Source organism: Tachyglossus aculeatus, chromosome 5 (genome assembly GCF_015852505.1).
Source record: "Tachyglossus aculeatus isolate mTacAcu1 chromosome 5, mTacAcu1.pri, whole genome shotgun sequence".
NCBI lineage: Eukaryota > Metazoa > Chordata > Mammalia > Monotremata > Tachyglossidae > Tachyglossus > Tachyglossus aculeatus.
The window spans coordinates 13,170,846-13,198,781 of record NC_052070.1 but is presented as its reverse complement, the minus strand read 5'-3'; the positions used below and the strand labels follow the sequence as shown (position 1 = coordinate 13,198,781).

General features: G+C 45.7%; 1 protein-coding gene across 6 annotated transcripts in view; it reads left to right on the top strand.

Moving 5' to 3' along the window:
* Positions 1-27,936, top strand: part of DLGAP1 (DLG associated protein 1) — a 1,082,148-nt gene that overhangs the window by 968,804 nt on the left and 85,408 nt on the right. For all 6 annotated transcript variants that reach the window (XM_038747081.1, XM_038747079.1, XM_038747080.1 and 3 more), the window contains 2 exons: positions 5,290-5,684; positions 18,641-18,732. In XM_038747081.1, the coding sequence (XP_038603009.1) occupies positions 5,290-5,684; positions 18,641-18,732 (487 nt within the window). The remainder of the gene's footprint in view (positions 1-5,289; positions 5,685-18,640; positions 18,733-27,936) is intronic.

The following is a 27,936-nucleotide window of genomic DNA, read 5'->3' as shown; positions in this document are numbered from 1 at the left end:
GGTCTCAGCTCCGCAACATTGCCAAGATCCGCCCTTTCCTCTCCATCCAAACCGCTACCCTGCTAATTCAAGCTCTCATCCTATCCCGTCTGGACTACTGCACTAGCCTTCTCTCTGATCTCCCATCCTCGTGTCTCTCTCCACTTCAATCCATACTTCATGCTGCTGCCCGGATTATCTTTGTCCAGAAACGCTCTGGACATATCACTCCCCTCCTCAAAAACCTCCAATGGCTACCGATCAATCTGCGCATCAGGCAGAAACTCCTCACCCTGGGTTTCAAGGCTGTCCATCACCTCGCCCCCTCCTACCTCACCTCCCTTCTCTCCTTCTACTGCCCAGCCCGCACCCTCCGCTCCTCCACCACTAATCTCCTCACTGTACCTCGCTCTCGCCTGTCCCGCCATCGACCCCCGGCCCACGTCATCCCCCGGGCCTGGAATGCCCTCCCTCTGCCCATCCGCCAAGCTAGCTCTCTTCCTCCCTTCAAGGCCCTACTGAGAGCTCACCTCCTCCAGGAGGCCTTCCCAGACTGAGCCCCTTCTTTCCTCTCCCCCTCGTCCCCCTCTCCATCCCCCCGTCTTACCTCCTTCCCTTCCCCACAGCACCTGTATATATGTATATATGGTTGTACATATTTATTACTCTATTTATTTATTTTACTTGTACATTTCTATCCTACTTATTTTATTTTGTTGGTATGTTTGGTTCTGTTCTCTGTCTCCCCCTTTTAGACTGTGAGCCCACTGTTGGGTAGGGACTGTCTCTATGTGATGCCAATTTGTACTTCCCAAGCGCTTAGTACAGTGCTCTGCACATAGTAAGCGCTCAATAAATACGATTGATTGATTGATTGATTGATCATCATCATCAATCGTATTTATTGAGCGCTTACTGTGTGCAGAGCACTGTACTAAGCGCTTGGGAAGTACAAGTTGGCAACATATAGAGACAGGCCCTACCCAACAGTGGGCTCACAGTCTAAAAGGGGGAGACAGAGAACAAAACCAAACATACTAACAAAATAAAATAAATAGAATAGATATGTACAAGTAAAATAAATAAATAAATAAATAGAGTAATAAATATGTACAAACATATATACATATATACAGGTGCTGTGGGGAAGGGAAGGAGGTAAGATGGGGGGTGGAGAGGGGGACGAGGGGGAGAGGAAGGAAGGGGCTCAGTATGGGAAGGCCTCCTGGAGGAGGTGAGCTCTCAGTAGGGCCTTGAAGGGAGGAAGAGAGCTAGCTTGGCGGATGGGCAGAGGGAGGGCATTCCAGGCCCGGGGGATGACGTGGGCTGGGGGTCGATGGCGGGACAGGCGAGAACGAGGTACGGTGAGGAGATCAGCGGCGGAGGAGCGGAGGGTGCGGGCTGGGCTGGAGAAGGAGAGAAGGAAGGTGAGGTAGGAGGGGCCGAGGTGATGGAGAGCCTTGAAGCCCAGGGTGAGGAGTTTCTGCCTGATGTGCAGATTGATTGGTAGCCCCTGGAGATTTTTGAGGAGGGGAGTAACATGCCCAGAGCGTTCCTGGACAAAGACGATCTGGGCGGCAGCATGAAGTATGGACTGAAGTGGGGAGAGACACGAGGATGGGAGATCAGAGAGAAGGCTGATGCAGTAGTCCAGACAGGATAGGATGAGCACTTGAATGAGCAGGGTAGCGGTATGGATGGAGAGGAAAGGGCGGATCTTGGCAATGTTGCGAAGCTGAGACCGGCAGGTTTTGGTGACGGCTTGGATTTGAGGGGTGAATGAGAGAGCGGAGTCGAGGATGACACCAAGGTTGTGGGCTTGTGAGACGGGAAGGATGGTAGTGCCGTCAACAGAGATGGGAAAGTCAGGGAGAGGGCAGGTTTGGGAGGGAAGACAAGGAGTTCTGTCTTGGACATGTTGGCTTTAGGTGGCGGGCAGACATCCAGATGGAGATGTCCTGAAGGCAGGAGGAGATGCAAGCCTGGAGACAGGGGGAGAAAGCAGGGGCAGAGATGTAGATCTGGGCAAGAGATTGGCGGCGAGATAGACGAGATAGAGGTACAGTGAGAAGGTTAGCATATAGACGGTCGGGATGAGCTGCTTTGAGGTAATAATGATAATAATAGCAATCGTCACCATTATTATTAATAATAATAATAGCAGCAATTATGCCCCCTAGCTATTGAACATTCTGTACAACATTCGTGCAGGGGGTGGGAATGGAAACCCTATTATTGTGCTATTTAAAAGTTAGATAGGGCATAAAGGTCCAAGAAAATGGAGTTTAAGAAAACACCTTAATCAATCAATGGTATTTATTGAGCACTTACTTTGTGCCAGAGCACTGTACTAAACACTTGGGGAAGTACAATACAACAGAGTCGGTAGACACGTTCCCTGCCCACAACAAGCTTACAATCTAAAGGGTAAAAGTCTGGAAACTCAATGTTTTTTTAATGGTATTTGTTATGCACTTACTATATGTCAGGCACTGTTCTAAGTGCTGGAGTAAATACAATAATAATAATAATGTTGGCATTTGTTAAGCACTTACTATGTGTGAAGCACTGTTCTAAGTGCTGGGGGGGATACAAGGTGATCAGGTTGTCCCACGTGGGGCTCACAGTCTTAATCCCCATTTTCCAGACGAGGAAACTGAGGCACAGAGAAGTTAAGTGACTTGCCCAAGGTCACCCAGCAAACATGTGGCAGAGTCAGGATTAGAACCCATGACCTCTGACTCTCAAGCCCAGGCTCTTTCCACTGAACCACGGCCCTGCCCCTGTCCCACATGGGGCTCACAATCTAAGTAGGAGGGAGAACAAGGATTGAATTCCCGTTTTGCTGATGAAGGAACTGAGGCACAGAGAAGTGAAGCGACAAAATACAAAGTTGTCCCAGTGTTTCAGAGGTCTGGAAACTGCCTCAATCAGTAGTTTGGTTTGGTTTTGTATTTTAATGGTATTTGTTAAGTGCTTACTGTGTGCCAGGCACTGTACTAAGCACTGGAGAAAATTCAAGCTAATCAAGTTGGACAAAGTCTATGTCCCACATGGGGCTCACAGTCTTAACCATTTAAATAATAATAATAATCAATCAATCATATTTATTGAGCGCTTACTGTGTGCAGAGCACTGTACTAAGCGCTTGGGAAGTACAAGAAGGCAACATATAGAGACAGTCCCTACCCAACAGTGGGCTCACAGTCTAGAAGAATAATGGCATTTATTAAGTGCTTACTATGTGCAAAGCACTGTTCTAAGCGCTGGAGAGGTTACAAGGTGATTAGGTTGTCCCACGGGGGGCTCACAGTCTTAATCCCCATTTTACAGATGAGGTAACTGAGGCCCAGAGAAGTGAAGTGACTTGCCCAAAGTCACACAGCTGACAATTGGCAGAGGTAGGATTCGAACCCCTGACCTCTGACTCCAAAGCCCGTGCTAATTCCACTGAGCCACGCTGCTTCTCATAATAATGATAATGATGATATTTGTTAAGCGCTTACTATGCGTCAAGCATTGTTCTAAGCTCTGGGGCATCCCAGAGAGTCCCTGTCCCACATGGGGCTCACAGTTTTAATCCCCATTTTGCTAATGAAGTAACTGAGGCTCAGAGAAGTGAAGTGACTTGTCCAAGGTCACACAGCAGACCAGTGGCGGAGCTGGAATTAGAACCCAGATCCTTTTTCATTCATTCATTCGATTGTATTTATTGAGCGCTTATTGTATGCAGAGCACTGTACTAAGTGCTTGGGAGAGTACAATAGAACAATTAACAGACACATTCCATGCCCACAATGAGCTTACAGTCTAAAGGACTTCTGACTCTGAGGCCCCTGCTCTATCTGCTAGGCCACGCTGAGGTAACTGAGGCCCAGAGAAGTGGAGCCACTTGCCTGGTGTCCCACAGCTGATGAGCGGCAGAGCCGGGATTACAATCCGGGCCCTTCCTTCTTCCTTCAGTCATATTTATTGAGCGCTTACTGTGTGCAGAGCACTGTACTAAGTGCTTGGGAAGTACAAGTTGGCAACGTATAGAGATGGTCCCTACCCAACAGCGGGCTCACAGTCTAGAAGGGGGAGACAGACAACAAAACAAAACATACTAACAAAATAAAATAAATAGAATAAATATGTACAAGTAAAATAGAGTAATAAATGTGTACAAACATATATATATATGTGTGTGCATATATACATATATATACATACATATATGCATACATGCATGTATATATACATGCATGTGTGTATATACATACATGCATACGCATACATACATATATATACATGTATACATGCATCGATCAATCAATCATATTTATTGAGCGCTTACTGTGTGCAGAGCACTGTACTAAGTGCTTGGGAAGTCCAAGTTGGCAACATATAGAGACGGTCCCTACCCAACAGCGGGCTCACAGTCTAGAAGGGGGAGACAGACAACCAAACAAAACATACTAACAAAATAAAATAAATAGAATAAATATGTACAAGTAAAATAGAGTAATAAATGTGCACAAACATATATATGTGCATATATACATATATACACACATATATACATACATGCATGTATATATATACACGTATGTATGTATATACATACATACATACATATACATACATATATACATACATCAATCAATCAATCATATTTATTGAGCGCTTACTGTGTGCAGAGCACTGTACTAAGCGCTTGGGAAGTACAAGTTGGCAACATATAGAGACAGTCCCTACCCAACAGTGGGCTCAGTATCTACCAACATATATGCATATACATGTATACATTCATATACATATGTCCCTGTATATATATACATACATACATATATACATATATATATACATACATATACATCTGTGTGTATGTACATATATATATATACATATACATACATATACATATACATATACATATATATACATATATGTGTGTGTGTGTGTGTGTGTGTGTATATATATATATACAGGTGTTGTGGGGAGGGGAAGGAGGTAAGGCAGGGGGGATGGGGAGAGGGACGGGGGGATGGGGAGGGGAATAATTCTGAAATAATTTCAGTGGTACAGGCCCTCTGACTCCGAGGCCCTTGCTCTATCCGCTGGGCCACGCGGAGGTAACTGAGGCCTAGGGAAGTGAGGCCTCTTCCCCGGCATCCCACGGCTGACGAGCGGCAGAGCCGGGATTCGAATCCAGGCCCCCTGAGTCCCAGGCCCGCGCTCCCTCCTCTAGGCCCCGCTTGCTCGTCCCAACTGACCCCCCTACGGCCCACCCGACCGGCACTGCCCTCATCGGCCTCCCCTGTCTTGCAGTTTCATCTTGCATCACGACCTACAAGAAGACCCCCCCGCCGGTGCCGCCCAGAAGCACGGCCAAGCCGTTCATCTCCATCACGGCCCAGAGCAGCACCGAGTCGGCCCAGGACGCCTACATGGACGGGCACGGCCAGAGGGGCGACATCATCAGCCAGTCCGGGCTCAGCAACTCCACCGAGAGCTTGGACAGTATGAAGGCCTTGACCGCCGCCATCGAAGCCGCCAACGCCCAGATCCACGGGCCGGCTAGCCAACACGTGGGCAACAACGCCGTGACGGTCACCGCCGCCGCGAACACCACCGCCACCACCACCATCGCCACCGTCACCGCCGCCGAAGACAGGAAGAAGGACCATTTGAAGAAGAACCGATGCCTGTCCGTCGGAATTCAGGTAACCGGGGGAGTCGAGGGGCGGGCTCCTTAGGGAAGCAGCGTGGCTCGGTGGAAAGAGCCCGGGCTTTGGAGTCGGAGGTCAGGGGTTCGAAGCCCGGCTCCACCAATTCATTCATTCGTTCATTCGATCGTTTTTATTGAGCGCTTACTGTGTGCAGAGCGCTGGACTAAGCGCTTGGGAAGTACAAGTTGGCAACATATAGAGATGGTCCCTACCCAACAGCGGGCTCACAGTCTAGAAGGGGGAGACAGAAAACAAAACAAAACTTATTAACAGAATAAAATAAATAGAATAAATATGTACAAGTAAAATAAATAGAGTAATAAATACGTACAAACATATATAAATATATACAGGTGCTATGGGGAAGGGAAGGAGGTAAGGCAGGGGGAAAGAGGGGGATCAAAATTATGGTATTTGTTAAGCACTTAATATGCGTTGGGCACTGTACTAAGCGCTGAGGTGGATACAAGCAAGTCCGGTTGGATTCAGTTGGATTATTGATGCCTGTTTACTTCTCTGGGCCTCAGCTACCTCATCTGTAAAATGGGGATTAAGACTGTGAGCCCCACATGGGACAACCTCATCTCCTTGTATTCCCCCCAGCGCTTAGAACAGTGCCTTGCACATAGTAAGCGCTTAACAAATACCAACATTATTATTATTAGTACAAGCAAATCGGGTTGGACACAGTGCCCTGTCCCTTGTGGGGCTCACAGTCTCAATCCCCATTTTACAGATGAGGTAACTGAGGCCCAGAGAAGTAAACAGGCATCAATAATCCAACTGAATCCAACCTGACTTGCTTGTATCCACCCAGGTACTTAGTATTCATTCAATCGTGTTTATTGAGCGCTTCCTGAGTGCAGAGCACTGTACTAAGCGCTTGGAAAGTACAATTCGGCAACCGAAACGGTCCCTACAGTGCCTGGCACACACTCAGCCCTTAACAAATCCCACAGCGATTAGTTTCGGAGGTCAGGCCTGAAAATTTGCTGCCCAAACGGTGGAAGTTGGGGGTGAACAACGACACGGAGCTATTGTCAGCTGGGTGACTTTGGACAAGTCACTTCACTTCTCTGGGCCTCAGTTGCCTCATCTGTAAAATGGGGGTGAAGACTTTGAGCCCCCCGTGGGACAAACTGATCACTTTATAACCTCCCCAGTGCTTAGAACAGTGCTTTGCACATAGTAAGCGCTTAATAAATGCCATCATTATTATCATTATTATTTATAGGCATTTATCTATATTACTATCATCCATTCATTGTCAGTCATATTAATTGAGCACCCTCCTTCCGCACAGCACTGTACTAAGCACTTGGGAGAGTATAACAGGGCAGTAAACAAACACATTCTCTACCCAGTTAGTAAATTATATTTATTGATCATTTACTGTGAGCAGAGCACTGTACTAATAAGTGCTTGGGAGAGTATGAGTGCAGCATGAGAGAGAAGCAGAGTGGCTCAGTGGAAAGAGCACGGGCTTGGGAGTCAGAGGTCATGGGTTCTAATCCCGGCTCCGCCTCTTGTCTGCTGTGTGACTTTGGGCAAGTCACTTCTCTGTGCCTCAGTTACCTCATCTGTAAAATGGGGATTAAGACTGTGAACCCCATGTGGGACACCTGATTACGTTGTATCTCCCCCAGCGCTTAAAACAGTGCTTGTCACATAGTAAGAGCTTAACAAATACCAAAATTATTATTATTATTTATATTACAAAGATCTTACTGTTACCCCCTCTAGACTTGTAAGCTCACTGTAAGGCAGGGAGCATGCCTGTTTATTGTTATATAGTAAAAATAATAATAATAATAATAATAATAATGATGGTACTTGTTGAGTGCTTAATATGTGCTAAGCACTGGGGTAGATACAGGTTAATCAGGTTAGATACAGACCCAGTCCCAAGCACGTAGTACTTTCCCAAGCGCTTAGTAGAATGTTCTTCACACAGTGAATGCTCAATAAATACTATTAGAGAAGCAGTGTGGCTCACGGGAAAGAGCACGGGCTTTGGAGTCAGAGGTCATGGGTTCAAATCCCGGCTCTGCCAATTGTCAGCTGTGTGACTTTGGGCAAGTCACTTAACTTCTCTGTGCCTCATTTACCTCATCTGTAAAATGGGGATTAAGACTGTGAGTCCCCTTTGGGACAACCTGATCACCTTGTCACCTCCCCAGTGCTTAGAACAGTGCTTTGCACATAGTAAGCGCTTAATAAATACCATTATTATTATTATTATTATTGAATGAATGAATGTTTTCATTCATTGATTGGGATTTTGTTGTTGTTGCTTTTTAATGGTATTTGTTAAGCGCTTACTGTGTGCCAGGCACTGTACTAAGCGTTAGCTAATCTGGTTGGACACAGTCCCTATCTCATAAGGGGCTCAGTCTTCATCCCTGCTTAACAGAGGAGGTAACTGAGTCAGTCAATCGTATTTACCGAGCACTTACTGTGTGCAAAACACTGTAATAAGCACTTGGGAGAGTATAATAGAACAGACACATCCCCTGCCGAAATGAGTTTACAGTCTAGAGGGGGAGACAGACATTCATAGAAATAAATAAATGACAGATATGGACATAAGCGCTGCGGGGCTGGGACGGGGGAAGAATAAAGGGGGAAAGTCAGGGTGACATCATCATCATCATCAATCGTATATATTGAGCGCTTACTGTGTGCAGAGCACTGTACTAAGCGCTTAACACAGAAGTTGGCACAGAAGGGAGTGGGAGAAGAAGAAAGGAGGGAAGGCTTATTGGAGGAGATGTGTCTTCAGTAACTCTTTGAAGGTGGAGAGAAGCGGCATGGCCTAGTTGCTAGAGCACAGGCCTGGGAGAGAGAAGGACCTGGGTTCTAATCCCAGCTCTGCCACTTGTCTGCTGTGTGACCTTGAGCAAATCACTTCACTTCTCTGGGCCTCAGTTACTTCAGCTGTAAAATGGAGATTGAGACTGTGAGCCTCTAGTGGGACAGGGACTGAGTCTAATCTGATTTCCTTTATCCTCCCCAGTGCTTAGAACAGAGCCTGGCACAAAGTAGGTGCTTAATAAGTACCACAGTCATCATTATTATTATTATTAGTTTTAGCTACCCCAGTACTTAGTAGAGTTCCTGACAGATAGTAAGTCCTTAACAAATATCATAAATAAAAAAAGTGATGGATCAGGGATTAGAACCAGGTCCTTCTGACTGTCAGGTCTGTGTTCCATCCACTAGGCCAGGCTGCTTCTCAAAATATAAATGAGGTGATGCTTCATTTTCTATCTCTATAGGGATTTGTTTTCATAGAAATCAGTTGTTAGGGAAAAATTGTCCGGGGGCCGATTCTCTGGCCCATACATAGTTAAATTACGGACCCCCAAACTAAAATTCAAATGTGAACCGTCGTCAAGCCCAAGATAACTTAAAGCAGATTCAACTCTGCAATATAAAATTTCCTGATATAGTCTGTTGGAGTTTGAAAAAAGTCTCACCATGCTGGAATAGTAGGAGCTATGATGATGATGATAATAATAATAGTAATAATAATAACAGTATTTGTTAAGCACTTACTATGTGCAAAGCACTGTTCTAAGCGATGCGGGGGTATACAAGGTGATCAGGTTGTCCCACGTGGGGCTCACAGTCTTAATCCCCATTTTACAGATGAGGCAACTGAGGCACTGAGAAGTTAAGTGCCTTGCCCATGAGGAAGCTCACTGTGGGCAGCAAACATGTCTACCCGATTTGCTTGTATCCACCCCGGTGCTTAGGACACTGCCTGGCACCTAGTAAGCCCTTAACAAATACCATAATTATTATTATTACCAACTCTGTTATACTCTCCCAAGTGCTTAGTACAGTGCTCTGCCCAAATAAGCGCTCAATAAATACCACTGATGATGATGATCAGACTGGACCTGGGTATTTGACTCATCAGTGAGCACTTTGTTCTTCAGTTCTATGCACTACAATCTGTGACCTTTGGACACTTGATAGTTTCCCACCTCCAACCCTGCAGCACTTATGTACATGTCTTTAAATTACATATTATAAATTACTTATTCATATTAATCCCTGTTTCCCCCTCTAGACTGTAAGCTCCTAATTGGCAGGGAACATGTCTGCTAATTCTGTTGTATTCTCCCAAGCACTTAGTACAGTGCTCTGAACATAGTAAGCACTCAATAAATATGATTGATAATCCCCACACTACCCGGGGACGAACATACAGTAATAATTATGGTATTTGGTAAGTGCTTACTATGTGCCAGACAGTGTACTAAACTCTGGGGAGGATGCAAGCAAGTCAGGTTGGACACCGTCCCTGTCCCACATGGGGCTCATAGTCTCAATCCCCATTTTACAGATGAGGTAACTAAGGCCCAGAGAAGTGAAGTGACTTGCCCAAGGTCACACAGCAGACACGTAGCGGAGCAGGGATTAGAACCCATTAACTTCTGACTCCGAGGCCCGGGCTCTAGCCACTCCGTCATGCTGAAACACAACACACGGGTTGTGGGGGGAGAAGCGAGTAGGGCCAGGAGAGCAAAAGGGAAATAACTGAGATGAGTGCGAAAGGCAATACTTGCCATTATACTGTCACCAGAAAAGTATGTGCTCCACACTTAGCCTGATTTGTAAATACTTATTCATGCATTTCACAAAACTGTTAGTCATCCCGTTGCCACAGCCACGAAAACAAGCCAACTTCCTGTGTCAGACGTCACAAGCCACGCTTCTATCTTGGGAAATCCAGCCGACACCTCCGATCCGGATAGGATCTTCAGACCCGAACCCCGAAGTAGTCAGGGCTTCAGTGAGTCGATCGATCAATCGATTGTATTCATTGAATACTTAGGGTGTACAGAGGACCGTACTAAGCGCTTGAGAGAACACAATACAACAGAGTTGGTAGACATGTTCCCTGTCCATGGGAACCTGGGGCTTAGATCTTGAGTCTGTAGATCCTTGCCTGCTTGAAAGGAGCTTCAGGAAGTATCTTTAAATGCATTTTGCCACTGCTCTTTAAGCCTCTTTGAAAAACAAATCTAAGTTCTGGAGCGAAGGTGAGTCAGCTGCCTTTTTATAGCCTAGTCCTAAATGGCCAACTTCCTGCAAAAACTTGAAACTCTGGAATTCTAGAGTAAACTGAGAAGCCACCCTGCTTTCTAAATTTCTGAATGCTTGTGTGAACAAGACTCCAGTCATAACTACACAGAGACTCTAAAGTTTCCCCTGGTTCTCTGGTAATAATAATAATGGTATTTGTTAAGTGCTTACTATGTGCCAAGCGCTGTTCTAAGCACTGGGGTACATACAAGGTAATCGGGTTGTCCCACGTGGGGCTCAGTCTTAATCCCCATTTTACAGATGAGGTAACTGAGGAACAGAGAAGTGAAGTGGCTTGCCCAAGGTCACACAGCAGACACGTGGCGGAGCTGGAATTAGAACCCACATCCTCTGACTCCCAAGCCCATACTCTTTCCATTAAGCCACGCTGCGTCTCTGGTAAACAAATAAACGTGTGTGGCTCTGCGGATCTTTGTTATGGGCAGGGAACGTGTCTGCTAATTCTGTTGTACTCTCCCAAGTGCTTAATTCAGTGCTCTGAACATAATAAGCATTCAATAAATATCACTGATTGATTAAACAAACGGAAATAATGACATGATTTGGGAGGTGGACAAGGGACAATTAATTCCCAGTTGACTGCTCTTTTTTCCCCCCAGAGGTCTATATAGACTTACATTATATTCACCTTTTTTAAAAGTGTGTTAAACATATCAGAAAGAAATAAAAAAAGAAATATTTCCCACTTGTTTGCTTTTAAAGGGCTCCAGAATGTTCAAAGATTATGCCAGAACACAATTTTGCCTAAATAGGCCTTCAGGTATTGACATAAAACACTGGTTTATAATTCCCGTGAACTCCATATGGAACAGTTGCTGTTTTATTGCTTGTGCTCTCCACAACCTGTTCTATCAATCTATGGTATTTATTGAGCACTTACTATGTGGAGAGTACAATGCAACAGAATTAGCACATCCCTGCCCATAATGAGTTGACAGAACTAGGGAAAAGTCACTTTACAAAAGGGGTGTCTCTAAGGGAAGGACCTGACTACACAGGCCAAAAGTCCTCTACAGAGTCTCATATTTCCTCAAGCAAAATGAGTCAGCTCTCAAGTTCCAACCCTTTCCTTTTTTGTTATTTTCCTATGGTATTCATTAAGCACTCACTATATACCGGCACTATACTAAGCTCTGGAGTAGATACACGCTAATCAGGTTGGACACAGTCCCTGTCCCACTTTCATTCATTCATTCAGTCGTATTTATTGAGCGCTTACTGTGTGCAGAGCACTGGACTAAGCGTTTGGAAAGTACAAGTTGGCAACATATAGAGACGGTCCCTACGCAACTGCAGGCTCACAGTCTAGAAGGGGGAGACAGACAGCAAAACAAAACATATTAACAAAATAAAATAAATAGGATAGTAAATATATACAAGTAAAATAAATAGAGTAATAAATATGTGCAAACATATATACATATATACAGTATATATACACTTGGAGCTCACAGTCTTAACCCCTATTTTGCAGATGAGCGAACTGAGGCCCAGAGAAGTGAAGTGATTTGCCCAAGGCCACACAGCACTTTTTGCCAAAGGAGAGTGTGTGTAAGCTCATTGTGGGCAAGGATTGTGTCTGTTTATTGTTCTCCCCAGCGCTTAGTACAGTGCTTGGCACACAGTAAGCTCTCAATAAATATGATTGAATGAATGGATGAATGAATGAGCCCCCTTAGACCAGGCCTTACAGTCCTTCTGACCTCCTTCCCTCTCTCTCTGCCGAGTTCACCATGTGCTTCTTTTTCTGCCAACTCAGAAGTCGGGTGGTTTTTGGGTATTGTGTGAGTTGGTCTCAACCCTATCCTCCCTGTCTCAAGAGCTGGGACTCTCTGGGAATTTTTATTTTTAACGGTATTCGTTAAACGCTTACCATATGTCAACACCGTTCTAAGCGCTGGGGAAGAGCCAAGTTAATTAAGTTGGTCACAGTCGCTGTCCCATATGGGGCTCATAATCAAAATTAGCGCTCCTAGTGCAGATCCCGGCTTTCAAGCTACCTCAAGAAGATATTTCAGCCTCTTATGGTCTTGTTCTAATTCCAGTCCAGCAAAAGAATCGCTTTTTACTGAAGCTCCAACTTCAATCCTAGCCTGAACAGCCTGGGAGTAGGGCTGAGAGGTGAAAAAACTCCCATCTGAAATGCTTTTTTCCTCTAGATGGTACGCTCATTGTGAACAGGGAATGTGTCTGTTATATTGTCTCATAATAATAATAATAATAATTGTGGTATTTGTTAAGTGCTTACTATGTGCCAAGCACTGTACTAAGCGCTGGGGTGGATACGAGCAAATCAGATAGGACACAGTCCCTGTCCCTCATGGGGCTCACAGTCTCAATCCCCATTTTACAGATGAGGTAACTGAGGCACAGAGAAGTGAAGTGACTTGCCCAAAGTCATACAGCTGACAAGTGGTGGAGTCAGGATTAGAACCCATGACCTCTGACTCCCAAGCCTGGGCTCTTTCCACTGAGCCATGCTGCTTCTCTGAGATGGGCAAGAGGTCAGCATGGCACCAGGGGAAGGGCACGGATCTCCCTGACAGATTTCCGGGAAGGGCCCGGATCTCCCTGAAAGAATTCCTGGAAGGGTCTGGATCTCCCTGACAGATTTCCGGGAAGGGCCCGGATCTCCCTGACAGATTGCTGAGAAGGGCCCAGATCTCCCTGACAGAATTCTGGGAAGGGCCCAGACCTCCCTGACAGAATTCTGGGAAGGGCCGGGATCTCCCTGACAGATTTCCTGGAATAGTGTGGATCCCCCTGACAGATTTCTCAGAACAGCCCGGATCTCTCTGACAGATTTCTAGGAAGGGCCTGGATCCCCCTGACAGATTTCTGGGAACAGTCTGGATCTCTCTGACAGATTTCTAGGAAGGGCCCAGATCTCCCTGACAGATTTCTGGGAAGGGCCAGGATCTCCCTGACAGATTTCTGGGAAGGGCCCGGATCCCCCTGACAGATTTTTAGGAACATCCTGGATCTCCCTGACAGTTTTCCAGGAAGGGCCTGGATCTACCTGACGGACTTCTGGGCCAGGTTGGGAATCACATCCTGTAGGCAGAGGGCTAGGACCAGAGTCACTCTGGCTCCACCTCCAATTCCCGCCCCTTCCTTCTCCAATTCAGTCAATCAGTCAATCATATTTACTGAGCACTTACAATGATAATAATAATAATAATAATAATAATATATAATTATATTATATAATTATATTATATAATTATAATAACATTATATATTATTATATTATAATCATTGTAATTATTATTATTATTGTTATTATTGGCATTTGTTAAGCGCTAACTATGTGCAAAGCACTGTTCTAAGCCCTGGGGAGGATACAGGATGATCAGGTTGTCCCATGTGGGGCTCACAGTCTTAATCCCCATTTTACAGATGAGGTAACTGAGGTCCAGAGAAGTTAAGTGACTTGCCCAACATCACACAGCAGACAAGTGGTGGAGTCAGAATTGGAACCCATGACCTCTGACTCCAAAGCCCGTGCTCTTTCCACTGAGCCATGCTGCTTGCAGAGCACCATACTAAAAGCTTGGGAGAGTACAATATAACAATAAAACAGACATATTGCCTTCCCTCAGTGACCTTACAGTCTGGGGGGAGACAGACACTAATATAAATAAATAAAATTACAGATCAGGACATAAGTTGTTGTGGAGCTGGGAGGGGGGATGAATAAAGGGAGCAAGTCAAGGTGATGCAGAATGGTGTAGGAGAAGAAAGAATGGAGGGCCTGGTCTGGGAAGGCCTCTTGGAGATGTGTCTTCATTTCAATCATATTAATTGAGTGCACAGTTGTGCAGAGCACTCTACTGAGCGCTTGGAAATCAATCAATCAATCAATCAATCAATCATATTTATTGAGCGCTTACTGTGTGCAGAGCACTGCACTAAGCGCTTGGGAAGTACAAGTCGGCAGTACAATTTGGTAACAAAGAGAGACAATCCCTACGATTAGGCTTTGAAGAAAGGAAGAGTAATTGTCTGAAGAAGCGTGGCTCAGTGGAAAGAGCATGGGCTTTGGAGTCAGAGGTCATGGGTTCGAATCCCAACTCTGCCACATGTCTGCTGTGTGACCTTGGGCAACTCAACTTCTCTGAGCCTCACTGACCTCATCTGTAAAATGGGGATGAAGACTGTGAGCCCCACGTGGGACAACTTGATCACCTTGTATCCCCTCCCAGCGCTTAGAACAGTGCTCTGCACATAGTAAGCGCTTAACAAATGCCATTGTTATCATTATTGTTATGAAGAAGGAGGGTGTTTCAGGCCAGAGGCAGGATGAGGGCAAGAGGTCGGTGGCGAGATAGATAAGATGGAGGATGGGTTGGAGTAGGAGAAGTAAGTGAAGCTGTGTGGCTTAGTGGATAGAGAAGCAAGCAGCGTGGCTCAGTGTAAAGAGCCCGGGCTTTGGAGTCAGAGGTCATGGGTTCGAATACCGGCTCCGTCACATGTCTGCTGTGTGACCTTGGGCAAGTCACTTAACTTCTCTGAGCCTCAGTTACCTCATCTGTAAAATGGGGATTAAGACTGTGAGCCCTACATGGGACAACTTGATCACCTTGTATCCCCCCCAGCACTTAGAACAGTGCTTTGCACATAGTAAGCGCTTAATATATGCCACTATTATTATTATTATAGAGGCTGGGTTTGGGACTCAGAAGGACTTGGGTTCTAATCCCGGCTCTATCACATGTCTACTGTGTGACCTTGGGCAAGTCACTTCACTTTTCTGGGCCTCAGTTATCTCATCTGTAAAATGGGGATTATGAATGTGAGCCCCATGTGGGACAGGGACTGTGTCCAATCTAATTAATTTGTATCTACCCTGGCATTTAGAACAGTGCTTAGCACATAGTAAGTGCCTAACAAGTACTGTTCTTTCATTCATTCATTCAATTTTATTTATATATTCATTCATTCATTCAATCATATTTATATATTCATTCATTCATTCAATCGTATTTATTGAGCGCTTACTGTACTAAGCGCTTGGGAAGTACAAGTTGGCAACATATATTGAGCACTTACTGTGTGCAGAGCACTGTACCAAGCACTTGGAAAGTACAATTGGGCAGCATATACAGTCCCTGCCCAACAATGAGTTCACAGTCTAGAAGGGGGAGACAGACAGCAAAACAAAACAAGTAGACAGGTGTCAATACCATCAAAATAAATAGAATTATGTATACGCATCATTAATAAAATAAATAGGGTAACAAATAGGTACAAATATACACAAGTGCTGTGGGGAGGGGGAGGGGATAGGGCAGAGGAAGGGAGTTGGGGCAATGGGGAGGGAAGAAAGAGCAGAGGATAAGGGGGGCTCAGTCTGGGAAGGCCTCCTGGAGGAGGTGAGCTCTCAGTAGGGCTTTGAAGGGAGGAAGAGAGCTAGTTTGGCGTTGTGTGGAGGGAGGACATTCCAGGCCAGAGGTAGGATGTGGGCCAGGGGTCGACGGTGGGACAGGCAAGAATGAGGCACAGTGAGGAGGTTAGCGGCAGAGGAGCGGAGGGTGCGGGCTGGGCTGGAGAAGGAGAGAAGGGAGGTGAGGAAGGAGGGGGCGAGGGGATACAGAGCTTTGAAGCCGAGAGTGAGGAGTTTTTGCTTCATGCGAAGGTTGATAGGCAACCACTGAATATTTTTGAGGAGGGGAGTGATATGCCCAGAGTGTTTCTGTACAAAGATATTCCGGGCAGCAGAGTGAAGTATAGACTGAAGTGGGGAGAGACAGGAGGTTGGGAGATCAGAAAGGAGGCTGATGCAGTAATCCAGTTGGGATAGGATGTGAGATTGAACCAGCAAGGTAGCAGTTTGGATGGAGCGGAAAGGGCCGATCTTGGCGATATTGTGAAGGTGAGACCGGCAGGTTTTGGTGATGGATTAGATATGTGGGGTGAATGAGAGAGTTAGGTCAAGGATGACACCAAGGTTACGGGCTTGTGAGACGGGAAGGATGATAGTACCGTCCACAGTGATGGGAAAGTCAGGGAGAGGACAGGATTTGAGATAGATAAGGATCTCAGTCTTGGATTCGTTGAGTTTTGGGTGGCAGGCAGACATCCAGATGCAGATGTCTTGAAGGCAGGGGGAGATATGAGCAGTTGTCTTGTCTATTGATAATAATGATAATACTATTATTATCATCATTATTATTATTAGGAGAGTAGCAAGGTGAGGTAGGAGGGAGCAAGGTGATTGAGTGCTTTAAAGCCAATGGTGAGGAGTTTCTGTTTGATGTGGAGGTGGATGGGCTACCACTAGAGTTTCTTGAGGAGCGGGGAAATATGTCCTGAATGTTTTTGTAGAAAAAAGTTCCAGGCAGCAGAGTGAAGAATGGCCCGGAGGTGGGAGAGGCAGGAAGCTGGGAGGTCAGCAAGGAGGCCAGTAAAGTAATCAAGGTGGGATAGGATAAGGGCTTGGATTAGCGTGGTAGCAGTTTGGATGGAGAGAAAAGGATAAATTGGGCATGTGAACCTGTGGCTCTGAGGTGGAACAAAGTCGGGAGGGCTGGGATGGGAGAATGCAAGATGGCTTTGGCTATTGGCCATCAAGAGACAAGGTGGTGGGAGAGGGGCCAGTCAGACAACACCTACCTAGCCTGGGCCCTGTGTTTTAGGGAATATACAGAAGTAGTTTCTTCATCTGTAAAATGGGTCTGCAATATATGTTAAGTGTTTATGATGTTCCAGTAATAACAATAATTGTGGTATTTGTTAAGCACTTACTATGTGCCAGGCCCTGTAGTTAGCGCTGGGGTAGATTCAAGGTAATCGAGTTGGACACGGTTTCTGTCCCATAGAGGGCTTACAGTCTTCATCCCCATTTTACAGATGAAGGAACTGAGGCACGAAGTCATGACGTGATTTGCCGAAGGTCACACTGCAGACGAGTGGCAGATCTGGGATTAGAACCCAGGTCCTCTGAATCCCGGGCCCAGGCTCTATCGGAAGCAGCGTGGCTCAGTGGAAAGAGCCCGGGCTTTGGAGTCAGAGGTCATGGGTTTGAATCCCGGCTCCGCCACTTGTCAGCTGTGTGACTTTGGGTAAGTCACTTGACTTCTCTGGGCCTCAGTTCCCTCATCTGTAAAATGGGGGTGAAGACTGTGAGCCCCCCGTGGGACAACCTGATCTCCTTGTAGTCTCCCCAGCGCTTAGAACAGTGCTTTGCACATAGTAAGCACTTAATAAATGCCATCATTAAATTATTAAATTAAATTATCCATTAGGCTACACTGCTTCTTAGGCACTGTACTAAGTACCGGGGGCCATACAAGCCAATCGGGTTAGACACGGTCCCTGTCCCACATGGGGCTCACAGTTTTAATCCTTATTTGACATCTGAGGTAAGTGAGGCATGGAGAAGTGAAGTAACTTGCCCAGGGTCACACAGAAGACAAAGTGGCCGAGCAGAGATTAGAACACGGATCCTTCGGACTCATTCATTCATTCATTCATTCAATCATATTTATTGAGCGCTTACTGTGTGCAGAGCACTGTACTAAGCGCTTGGGAAGTACAAGTTGGTAACATATAGAGACGGTCCCTCCTCCTACAAGGCCACGCTGCTTGTCTTAGACTGTAAGCCCCATGTGGGACAGGGACTGTGTCTGGTCTGACTATAGGGTATCTACTCCAGTGGTTTGCCATATTCAGCAGCCAATAAATAACGAGATACCTCTGAGCTCCACTTCCTTGGAGTTTTGCCACTGACCCAGAGCCCAAAAGAGACCTTTCCGGAGCAAACGTGTTTGCGTTTTTTCAAGGCCGGATAGAAATCCAGAGCCCAACGACCCATCTGCCTGTTTCTCCAGGTTGACGATGCTGATGAATCTGTTGACCTGGTGGAGAGCAAAGTAACCAGTAAATTCCAGTCCATAGGAGTACAAGTGGAAGAGGAAAAATGGTGAGTACACTGGCAGCCCTCTTTCTTCCTTGACATTATGTAGATAATAATAAGAAGAAGAAGAATTATGGTATTTGTTAAGCGCTTTCTATGTGCCAGGAACTGTACTAAGCGCTGGGGTGGATACCAGCAAATCAGGTTGGACACAGCCCCTGTCCCACATGGGGCTCACAGTTTCAATCCCCGTTTTACAGATGAGGGAACTGAGGCCCAGATAAGTGAAAAGACTTGCCCAAGGTCACACAGCAGGTGATTAGGTAGGCATTATGTATGTTCTTAGCACTTTTTAACTGTATCTTACCTACCCAATTAAGCATTAGCTCATGTACTTATCCCCCATTCCTTCCTTCTCCTGTCTGAAAAATATTCTGTCTGTCTCCCTTGTTATAGTGTCAACTCCTTGGGGGCACAGAGTAAGCAGTTATACACTTAAATCTGTACCTCCTAAGTGCTTTTTTACTCACCCCATCCCCAACCCCGTAGCATTTAAATCCATGTCCTAATAATAATAATAATAATGGCATTTATTAAGCGCTTACTATGTGCAAAGCACTGTTCTAAGCACTGGAGAGGTTACAAGGTGATCAGGTTGTCCCGGGGGGACTCTTATACCCCGTGGCTTCCCCTATCTGAAATTGATTTTAATGACTGTCTCAATCAATCAGTGATATTTATTGAGCGCTCATTCATTCATTCACTATTCAATCATATTTATTGAGCGCTTATTGAGTGCAGAGCACTGTACTACGTTCTTGGGAGAGTACAATATAACAGAGTGGGTAGACACGACACACTAAACTGTAAACACCTCGAGAGTAGGGGTTGTGTCTACCGAATAATAATTGTGGTATTTGTTAAGTGCTTAAGATATGTCAGGCACTGTACTAAGTGTTCATTCATTCATTCGATTGTATTTATTGAGCGCTTACTTTGTGCAGAGCACTGTACTAAGCGCTTGGGAAGTACAAGTTGGTAACATATAGAGACAGTCCCTACCCAACAGCGGGCTCGCAGTCTAGAAGCGTTGGGGTGGACACGAGCAAATAGGGTTGGACACAGTCCCTTGTCCCACATGGGGCTCAAAGTCTCAATCCCAATCCCAATCCCAATCCCAAAGTCTCATTAGAGAAGCAGCGTGGCTCAGAGAAGCAGTGTGGCTCAGTGGAAAGAGCCCGGGCTTTGGAGTCAGAGGTCGTGGGTTCGAATCCCAGCTCCGCCACAAGTCTGCTGTGTGACCTTGGGCAAGTCACTTAACTTCTCTGAGCCTCAGTTCCCTCATCTATAAAAATGGGGATTAAGACTGTGAGCCCCACGTGGGACAACTTGATCACATTGTATCCCCCCCACCCCAGTGCTTAGAACAGTGCTTTGCACGTAGTAATTCTTTTTTTGACAGAAGCAGCTTGGCTCAGTGGAAACAGCACGGGCTTTGGAGTCAGAGGTCATGGGTTCGAATCCCGACTGCCACATGTCTGCTGGGTGACCTTGAGCAAGTCACTTAACTTCTCCGAGCCTCGGTTACCTCATCTGTAAAATGGGGATTAAGACTGTGAGCCCCACGTGGGACAATTTGATCACCATGTATCCCCCCCAGTGCTTAGAACAGTGCTCTGCACATAGTAAGCGCTTAACAAATGCCAACAACAAAAAAAATCCCTATTTTACAGATGAGGGAACTGAGGCACAGAGAAGTGAAATGACTCGCCCAAGGTCTCACAGCAGACAAGTGGCAGAGCCTGGATTAGAACCTGGGACTTTCTAGACTGTGAGCCCACTGTTGGGTAGGGACCATCTCTATGTTGCCAACTTGTACTTCCCAAGCGCTTAGTCCAGTGCTCTGCACACAGTAAGCGCTCAATAAATATGATTGAATGAATGAATGAATGACTCTCAGGCTAGTGCTCTCTCCACTACGCCATGCAGCACTCAGTACAGCGATATGATAATAATGATTGTGGTATTTAAGTGCTTGCTCCATGCCAAACATTGTTCTAAGCACTGGGGTAAATACAAGATCATCAGATCCCACCTATGGTAATTAGGAGGGAGGATAAGTCTTGAATCCCCATTTTGCAGATGAGGGAACCGAGGCCCAGAGAAATGAAGACGCTTCATTCATTCATTCAATCGGATTTATTGAGCGCTTACTGTGTGCAGAGCACTGGACTAAGCGCTTGGGAAGTACAAGTTGGCAACGGGACACTTGCCCCGGGTCCCACAGCAGGCAAGGGGCAGAGGAGGAATTAGAATCCAGGCCCTCTCACTCTTAAGCAGCGTGGCTCAGTGGAAAGAGCCCGGGCTTTGGAGTCAGAGGTCAGGAGTTCAAATCCCGGCCCCGCCAATTGTCAGCTGTGTGACTTTGGGCAAGTCACTTAACTTCTCTGTGCCTCAGTTACCTCATCTGTAAAATGGGGATTAAGATTGTGAGCCCCATGTGGGACAACTTGATCACCTTGTATCCCCCCCAGCGCTTAGAACAGTGCTTTGCACATGGTAAGCGCTTAACAAATACCATCATTATTATTATTATTATTAAGCCTGTGCTCTTTCCACTAGACACCACTGCTTCTTACAGTGCTCTGCACACAATAAGTGTCCGATGAATAGTGTTGATGGATTGATTTGAACAGGCGCTCAATAAATTCTATTGATTGAGGGATTTGAATTTGCTGAAAGGTTTCCCGGTACGTTTTCCACAGGAGCCCAAAGAGGCAGTTCAGTATTCGTTCCCCGATTCCCAAGACTGGGGTGATAGTGAGGCTCACCCCTCACTCCGCAATAATAGATTTATCGCTCTATTTATTTTACTTGTACATATTTACTATTCCATTTGTTTTATTTTGTTAATATGTTGTGTTTTGTTGTCTGTCTCCCCCTTCTAGACTGTGAGCCCGTTGTTGGGTAGGGACCGTCTCTATACGTTGCCGACTTGTACTTCCCAAGCGCTTAGTACAGTGCTCTGGACACAGTAAGCGCTCAATAAATACGATTGAATGAATGAATGAATGAATTGATAAAATGTTCAGAGCCAAAGTCAGTTTCCTGAATCAATCCTTCAGACTGAACAACTGGAATAATACTTATGGGATTAAGCTCTTACTATGTGCCAAGCACTATTCTAACCGCTGGGGTAGATACAAGCTAACCAGGTTGGGCACAGTCCCTGTCCCACATGGGGCTCACGCTCTTAATTCCCATTTTACAGATGAGGCACCTGAGGCCCACAGAAGTGAAATGACTTGCCCAAGATCACACAGCAGACACGTGGTGGAGTCGGGATTAGAATCCAAGTCCTTCTGACTCCCAGGCTCGTGCAGTATACATTAATAATAATAATAATAATGGCATTTATTAAGCGCTTACTACGTGCAAAGCACTGTTCTAAGCGCTGGGGAGGTTACAAGGTGACCAGGTTCACTGTGGGGCTCACAGTCTTCATCCCCATTTTACAGATGAGGGAACTGAGGCACAGAGAAGTGAAGTGACTTGCCCAAAGTCACACAGCTGACAATCGGCGGAGCCGGGATTTGAACCCATGACCTCTGGCTCCAAAGCCCGAGCTCTTTCCACTGAGCCACGCCGCTTCTTTAGAAGGAGCGGGAAAATTGAATTCTTCCCTCACTTCCTGAATGCTGGCATGAAACAGGTTTGGGAAATTTATAGAGAGGCAGTATGACCTAGAGTCCGAGAACCTGGGTTCTAATCCTGGCCCCGCTTTGTAACTGCTATGTGACCTTGGGCCAATCATTTAACTCCTCTGGGCCTCAGTTACCTCATCTGCAAAATGGGGATTCAATCCCTATTCTTCCTTCTACATAGACTGTGAGCCCCTTATGTGACCTGATTATCTTGTAGCTACCCAAGTGCTTAGTATAGTGCTTGGCACATAGTAAGGGCTTTGTATATGCCAAAATTAGGGAAGCAGCATGGCTAGTAATAATAATAATATTAATAATAATAACAATAATGTTGGTATTTGTTAAGCACTTACTATGTGCCAAGCACTGTTGTAAGTGCTGGGGGAGATACAAGGTAATCAAGGTTGTCCCATGTGGGGCTCACAGTCTTCATCCCCATTTTACAGATGAGGGAACTGAGGCACAGAGAAGTTAAGTGACTTACCCAGAGTCACACAGCTGACAAGTGGTGGAACCGCATGGTCCCGGGAGTCAGAAGGATCTGAGTTCTCATCCCGGCTCTGCCACTTGTCTTTTTTTCAGTGCTTCAGTGCTTAGAACAGTGCTTTGCATATAGTAAGCGCTTAACAAATGCCATCATTATTATTATAGGGCACGGGCTTGGGAGTCAGAAGGATCTGAGTTCTAATTCCAGCTCTGCCACTTGTCTGCTGTGTGACCTTGGGCAAGTCACTTCATTCCTCTGGGCCTCAGTTCCCTCGTCTGTAAAATGGGGATAAAATCTGTGAGCCCGATGTGGGATGGGGACCTTGTCCGATCCAGTTATCCTGGATCTACCCCAGCACTTAGAACAGCGTCTGGTAAATAGTAAGCGCTTAACAAATACCATAATTATTATTTCTATTATTATTATTATTACTAGTCACTTAATGCTGTGCGTTTTGGCGGGGAGGCGGTAGCAGAATTCCGGAGCGTTCTCCCAACACAACCTGAACTCGTCACTCCTCTGCACCTCAGTTCCCTCATCTGTAAAATGGGGATAAAATCTGTGAGCCCGATGCGGGACAGGGGCCTTGTCCGATCCAGTTATCTTGGATCTACCCCAGCGATTAGAACAGCGTCTGGTAGATGGTAAGCGCTTAACAAATACCATAATTATTATTTCTATTATTATTATCACTAGTCAATTCTGCCAGAATGCGTGTTTTCACTCTGCGTTTTGGCGGGGAGGCGGTAGCAGAATTCTGGAGAGTTCTCCCAACACAACCTGAGCTCGTCACTCCTCTGGGCCTCAGTTCCCTCATCTGTAAAATGGGGATAAAATCTGTGAGCCCGATGTGGGACGGGGGCCTTGTCCAATCCAGTTATCTTGGATCTACCCCAGCGCTTAGAACAGCGTCTGGTAAATAGTAAGCGCTTAACAAATACCATAATTATTATTTCTATTATTATTATTATTACTAGTCAGTTAATTCTGCCAGAATGCGTGTTTTCACTCTGCATTTTGGCGGGGAGGCGGTAGCAAAATTCTGGAGAGTTCTCCCAACACAACCTGAGCTCGTCACTCCTCTGGGCCTCAGTTCCCTCATCTGTAAAATGGGGATAAAATCTGTGAGCCCGATGTGGGACGGGGGCCTTGTCCGATCCAGTTATCTTGTATCTACCCCAGCGCTTAGAATAGCGTCTGGTAAATAGTAAGCGCTTAACAAATACCATAATTATTATTTCTATTATTATTATTATTATTACTAGTCAATTCTGCCAGAATGCGTGTTTTCACTCTGCGTTTTGGCGGGGAGGCGGTAGCAGAATTCTGGAGAGTTGTCCCAACACAACCTGAGCTCCTCACTCCTCAGGGCCTCAGTTCCCTCATCTGTAAAATGGGGATAAAATCTGTGAGCCCGATGTGGGACGGGGGCCTTGTCCGATCCAGTTATCTTGGATCTACCCCAGCGCTTAGAACAGCGTCTGGTAAATAGTAAGCGCTTAACAAATGCCGTAATTATTATTTCTATTATTATTATTATTACTAGTCACTTAATTCTGCCAGAATGCGTGTTTTCAATCTGCGTTTGGGCGGGGAGGCGGTAGCAGAATTCTGGAGCGTTCTCCCAACACAACCTGAGCTCGTCACTCCTCTGGGCCTCAGTTCCCTCATCTGTAAAATGGGGATAAAATCTGTGAGCCCGATGCGGGACGGGGGCCTTGTCCGATCCAGTTATCTTGGATCTACCCCAGCGCTTAGAACAGCGTCTGGTAAATAGTAAGCGCTTAACAAATACCATAATTATTATTTCTATTATTATTATTACTAGTCAATTCTGCCAGAATGCGTGTTTTCACTCTGCGTTTTGGCAGAGAGGCGGTAGCAGAATTCTGGAGCGTTCTCCCAACACAACCTGAGCTCGTCACTCCTCTGGGCCTCAGTTCCCTCATCTGTAAAATGGGGATAAAATCTGTGAGCCCGATGTGGGACGGGGGCCTTGTCCGATCCAGTTATCTTGGATCTACCCCAGCGCTTAGAACAGCGTCTGGTATATAGTAAGCGCTTAACAAATACCATAATTATTATTTCTATTGTTATTATTATTACTAGTCACTTAATTCTGCCAGAATGTATGTTTTCACTCTGCGTTTTGGCGGGGAGGCGGTAGCAGAATTCTGGAGCGTTCTCCCAACACAACCTGAGCTCGTCACTCCTCTGGGCCTCAGTTCCCTCATCTGTAAAATGGGGATAAAATCTGTGAGCCCGATGTGGGACGGGGGCCTTGTCCGATCCAGTTATCTTGGATCTACCCCAGCGCTTAGAACAGCGTCTGGTAAATAGTAAGCGCTTAACAAATACCATAATTATTATTTCTATTATTATTATTATTACTAGTCAGTTAATTCTGCCAGAATGCGTGTTTTCACTCTGCATTTTGGCGGGGAGGCGGTAGCAAAATTCTGGAGAGTTCTCCCAACACAACCTGAGCTCGACTGGATTCAGCACACCAAAGTGCCGGTAGGAAGGCTTGTGTGTTTGTACGGTGTGTGGTGTCTGACGTTGTTTGTACGGTGTGTGGTGTCTGACGTGGTGAGTATCGCAAGGGGAGTTTTCCCTAATGTGGAATTCTGCAATAGTGCAACCCACTCGTGTAACTGGAGAAGTGGGTGTCCTCTCCATTCCTCAATTACTCTACCTCAATCAATCAGTCAATCATATTTATTGAGTGTTTACTGTGTGCAGAGCACTGTACTAAGCGCTTGGGAAGTACAAGTTGGCAACCTCAAGATTAACATGGTAAGATCTAACTCTGCTTCCTCCCTTCAAAGCCCTTCTGAGAGCTCACCTCCTCCAGGAGGCCTTCCCAGACTGAGCCCCCTCCTTCCTCTCCTCCTCCTCCCCCGCCTTACCTCCTTCCCCTCCCCACGCCACCTGTATATATGTATATATATTTGTACGTATTTATTACTCTATTGATTTTATTTGTACATATTTATTCTATTTATTTTATTTTGTTAATATGTTTTGTTTTGTTGTCTGTCTCCCCTTTCTAGACCTTGAGCCCGCTGTTGGGTAGGGACCATCTCTATAATGTTTCCAACTTGTACTTCCCAAGCGCTTAGTACAGTGCTCTGCACACAGTAAGCGCTCAATAAATACGATTGAATGAATGAATGAATCTGCTCATTCCGAGGACCTGTCTTATCCTTGACAGGCTCCTGTGAAGACTGAAATTTATTTATATTAAGGTCTGCCTCCCCCTCTAGACTGTAAAATCTAAGCCCGTTGTTGGGTAGGGACCGTCTCTATATGTTGCTGATTTGTATTTCCCAAGCGCTTAGTACAGTGCTCTGCACACAGTAAGCGCTCAATAAATACGATTGAATGAATGAATGAATCTGCTCATTCCGAGGACCTGTCTTATCCTTGACCTGCTCCTGTGAAGACTGGAATTTATTTATATTAAGGTCTGTCTCCCCCTCTAGACTGTAAACTCTAAGCCCGTTGTTGGGTAGGGGCCGTCTCTATATGTTGACGATTTGTATTTCCCAAGCGCTTAGTACAGTGCTCTGCACACAGTAAGCGCTCAATAAATACGATTGAATGAATGGATAAACAGAGAAGCAGCGTGGCCGAGTGGAAAGAGCCCTGGCTTGGGCGTCAGAGGCAGTGGGTTCTAACCCCGGCTCCGCCATTTGTCTTTGGGCAAGCCACTTAACTTCTCCGGGCCTCAGTTAACTCATCTGGAAAATGGGGATTAAGACTGAGAGCCCCACCTGGGACAACCAGATAACCAGGTATCTCCCCCAGTGCTTAGAACAATGCTTGGCACATGGTAAGAGCTTGACAAATACCATCATTATTATCAGCATTATTATTATTATTATTATTAATAAACTTGTTGTGGGCAGGGAATGTGTCTACTATATTGTACTCTCCCAAGCGCTTAGTATAGTGTTCTGCAAACAGTAAGCGCTCGATAAACATCATCATCATCATCAATCGTATTTATTGAGCGCTTACTATGTGCAGAGCACTGTACTAAGCGCTTGGGAAGTACAAATTGGCAACATATAGAGACAGTCCCTACCCAACAGTGGGCTCACAGTCTAAAAGGGGGAGACAGAGAACAAAACCAAACATACTAACAAAATAAAATAGAATAGATATGTAGAAATAAATTAAATAAATAAATAAATAGAGTAAAAAATATGTACAAACATATATACATATATACAGGTGCTGTGGGGAAGGGAGGGAGGTAAGATGGGGGGATGGAGAGGGGGACGAGGGGGAGAGGAAGGAAGGGGCTCAGTCTGGGAAGGCCTCCTGGAGGAGGTGAGCTCTCAGCAGGGCCTTGAAGGGAGGAAGAGAGCTAGCTTGGCGGATGGGCAGAGGGAGGGCATTCCAGGCCCGGGGGATGACGTGGGACTGATTGAATTAATCCCTGTATATGGAGAGAGAACTAATAGAGCAAATTAAAATAGTACTATTACTACTACTACTACTACTACTACTACTACTACTACTACTACTACTACTACTACAGCAACTTGTCTTGTCATATTCTCTCGAGTCACCTCCGACCCATGGCAACACCACGGATACATCTCTCCCAGAGTGCCCCGCCTCCATCTGCAACCCTTCTGGCAGTGGAACCAGAGAGTTTTCTTGGTAGAAATCTGGAGGCAGTTGACTATTGCCTCTTTCCTCACAGTCATTCATTCATTCGTTCATTCAATCGTATTTATTGAGCGCTTACTGTGTGCAGAGCACTGTACTAAGCGCTTGGGAAGTACAAGTTGGCAACATATAGAGACGGTCCCTACCCAACAACGGGCTCACAGTCTAGAAGGGGGTGACACACAACAAAACAAAACATATTAACAAAATAAAAAGAATAAATATGTACAAGTAAAATAAATAAATAAATAGAATATTAAATATGTACAACCATATATACATATATACAGGTGCTGTGGGGAGGGGAAGGAGGTAAGGCAGGCGGGTGGGGAGGGGGAAAAGGGGGAGAGGAAGGAGGGGGTTCAGTCCGGGAAGGCCTCCTGGAGGAGGTGAGCT